Below are 2,898 nucleotides of genomic sequence, written 5' to 3'. Positions count from 1 at the left end.
CCCCCCCCCCCCCCCCCAGATATTAGAAGGAAGTCAAGTAAGTTTCGAATGCAGAACTGGAAGTAGACCTTTACCTAAACCGGGTAGATCCCGTACAGAAACCTTGCTGGTTTTTGTATTATTATTACGGATTCCAAACACAAAATGGCAAAACTGGCAAAACAAAAATGGGTTTGAAGTGAAAATCATCATCACCATCATCATCATTGTATAGTTTTTTTCAGTTCAAATATACACATAACAAATTCAAAGACCGCATAGAAAGACCAAATTACACCTAGCAAATCCAAATATACAAATGACGTCATAAAAAGTCCTAATACAACAATAGCAAGTTCAAATGTAAACATAGAAATCTCAAATGTAACACATAGCAAATTCAAATGCCACATAGCAATTTCAAATGTAAATATGCTTGAGATCAACGTCTATCTCCAAAAGGACCAATCCAAAGGGTAAATTCGCGTAAAGTGCCGTTTCCCAAGGACACAATGCGGGACCTTAGTGAGGCTTGAACCCCCGAACCACTATGCTACCCACGCCACTAAATCGTATTTCCAAATTAAGAAACGTATTCACAGATTGCAAGACAAGTTATGCAGGTGGCAAGATATTTCACCTCAAGTACATTTGATAAAACTAAAATGTTAAATGAAGCATAAAAAATAAGTAATAAAATGAAAAATGAAAATGAAAATAAACATTTAATGCTTCTCACGCTGAATAATCTTTGTGGGGGATATTTGCTTTTGCTATGTGGCATTTGAACTTGCTATTGTGTTACATTTTGGGTTTGCTATTTGTACATTTGAACTTGTTACACAAAATCATGCACTAAAATTTCTTATTGAACATTTCAACTTTCTATGTGGCGTAAAACTTGCTAAGTGGCATTTGTATTTCTTATCTGTACATTTGATCTAAAAAAAAACAACTATAAATAGCGGGGAATTAAGAAGGGTTGAGACTGGTAGAATTTTCAAATTTTATACAGGTTCAACGTTTTGCCCGGAAAAGGGCTTCATCAGGAACAGGATACAAAAAATAATGTAAGATCTAATGACTACAAGCTATAGCAACAAAAGTGCGCGCATCTACGCCATAATGCCAAAAGGTGAGATTAAAAACAAATCAGGAAGACCAGAGAAAATTGAAGGCTATGGTAAGAAGAGGTGTGGAGATAATATATTATGTACGTCAAAATCATACATTATTATTAATATTAAAGTAAAGGTAATTAATAGTAGTAGTGGCAGCAACAGCAGCAGCAGCAACAGCAGCAGCAGCAACAGCAGCAGCAGCAGCAGCAGCAGCAGCAGCAGCAGCAGCTGCAGCAGTAGTAGTAGTAGTAGTAGTAGTAGTAGTAGTAGTAGTAGTAGTAGTAGTAGTAGTAGTAGTAGTAGTAGTAGTAGCAGTAGTAGTAGTAGTAGTAGTAGTAGTAGTAGTAGTAGTAGTAGTAGTAGCATTAGTAGTTGTAGTAGTAGTGGCATATATCTACATGAGGAAAGGAACTTTTAAAACTTTAAATTCCACACAGGTAGGAAACTTATGTCCTCTCGAAACATCATCAATATCATTATCATCATCATCACCATCATCATCATCATTATCATCATCATCACATTCTTCTTCTTCTTCTTCTTCTTCTTCTTCTTCTTCTTCTTCTTCTTCTTCTTTTTCTTAAAATCATCATTAACATTATTATTATTATTTCCAGAAAAGTACGTTCAAGCAGGGACTCCAGCCACTTACCTTTCATTTCTCAGCTTCTCATACTTGGACACATCCAGTGAGGCAAATAATATCTGAATGGGGTAGAGACAGGGAGAGTTTGTAACTTGGAAACTGGATTTGGAGTGAAAAGAAAGGGGTGTCTGCGCGTATTTGCAACTGTGTGTGTGCGTGGGTGTTTGTGTGTGCGTGAGCATGTGTGTAATATGTATGTGTCTGTGTGCGTGCGAAAGATAAGTTTGACTTATTTCAAAAGTGGGGGAAAAGGTGGGTCTGAAGTAGACATTTTTCCCTACGAGCTTCATAATAAACATAAATGCAGAGTAGCAAACATTTAAACAGGTAAATAAAGGTCTGGAGAACGCATGAAGTGGGAGTATTCAAACTATATCGGTTGTCAGTCCTTGACGCTGTGGGTGTTATTCAATTTTTCAATGACGTGTCATAGTCGCCTTCGAAAGAAACAAACAAAATAAATGAAACAGAAAAAAATTGGCAATCGAACAGTCGTCAATTTTCACACAGCCGGGGTATTAAGGGATGGTGCGAAAGCTACCATTTTTTAAAACTCTGTACAACCAATTTAATTTTTCTACCTTGAAAATTAAACGCTTTTGGTTTTGAAGGTCACAGCAAAAATTTATTTGAATTCGGTTGTATTGTGCCAAAATCGAATCTTTCGCCCCATCCATAATAGAAAATCTGGGTGGCCCCGACTCAGTTTGACGAATCTGATTGGAGGTGAACTCTTGGTACAACCAATACAATAGCCGGAGACTTACAGCGTCATCTTTCCTGAAGGCATAAGCCACACGGTCTAGATTGGTCCTCTCTTCGGTGTCCTCTGGAACAAAAGAAAAGAACGTTTTCTGTCAACTCTTAAGATGATGGGACTGTTCAATGACTTCACCCAATTAATATGCATGGCATTCGTTAAACACCAAAGTGAACTGTTATAAACCCGACACTGCAAAGTAATTTAGAAGGTTAGACATCCGAATTTAAATTAATTTCTTGATAGGACTGCACGACAAATCTGAACATTATCATAGACAGGCTACCCAATGAGGTGCATAGGCAGTTAGGTTAAAAACAATAAACTGTGCTGATACCGGAAATCCAGCACTGTAAATATATATGCAAAGAGAAGTCAGACGAACCCCCCCC

General features: G+C 37.4%; 1 protein-coding gene across 1 annotated transcript in view; it reads right to left on the bottom strand.

Moving 5' to 3' along the window:
• The window catches only part of LOC101852541 (protein disulfide-isomerase like 2-1), a 39,743-nt gene that overhangs the window by 11,305 nt on the left and 25,540 nt on the right, over positions 1-2,898 (bottom strand). Inside the window, exons 5-6 of the mRNA XM_005095595.2 lie at positions 2,514-2,575; positions 1,753-1,805 (exon numbers count right to left, since the gene is read on the bottom strand). Of these exons, the coding sequence (XP_005095652.1) occupies positions 1,753-1,805; positions 2,514-2,575 (115 nt within the window). The remainder of the gene's footprint in view (positions 1-1,752; positions 1,806-2,513; positions 2,576-2,898) is intronic.

The sequence above is a fragment of the Aplysia californica genome, unplaced genomic scaffold (assembly GCF_000002075.1).
Source record: "Aplysia californica isolate F4 #8 unplaced genomic scaffold, AplCal3.0 scaffold00108, whole genome shotgun sequence".
NCBI classification, from domain to species: domain Eukaryota; kingdom Metazoa; phylum Mollusca; class Gastropoda; order Aplysiida; family Aplysiidae; genus Aplysia; species Aplysia californica.
The sequence above is the reverse complement of the archived record's forward strand: the minus strand, read 5'-3'. Positions and strand labels throughout refer to the sequence as shown.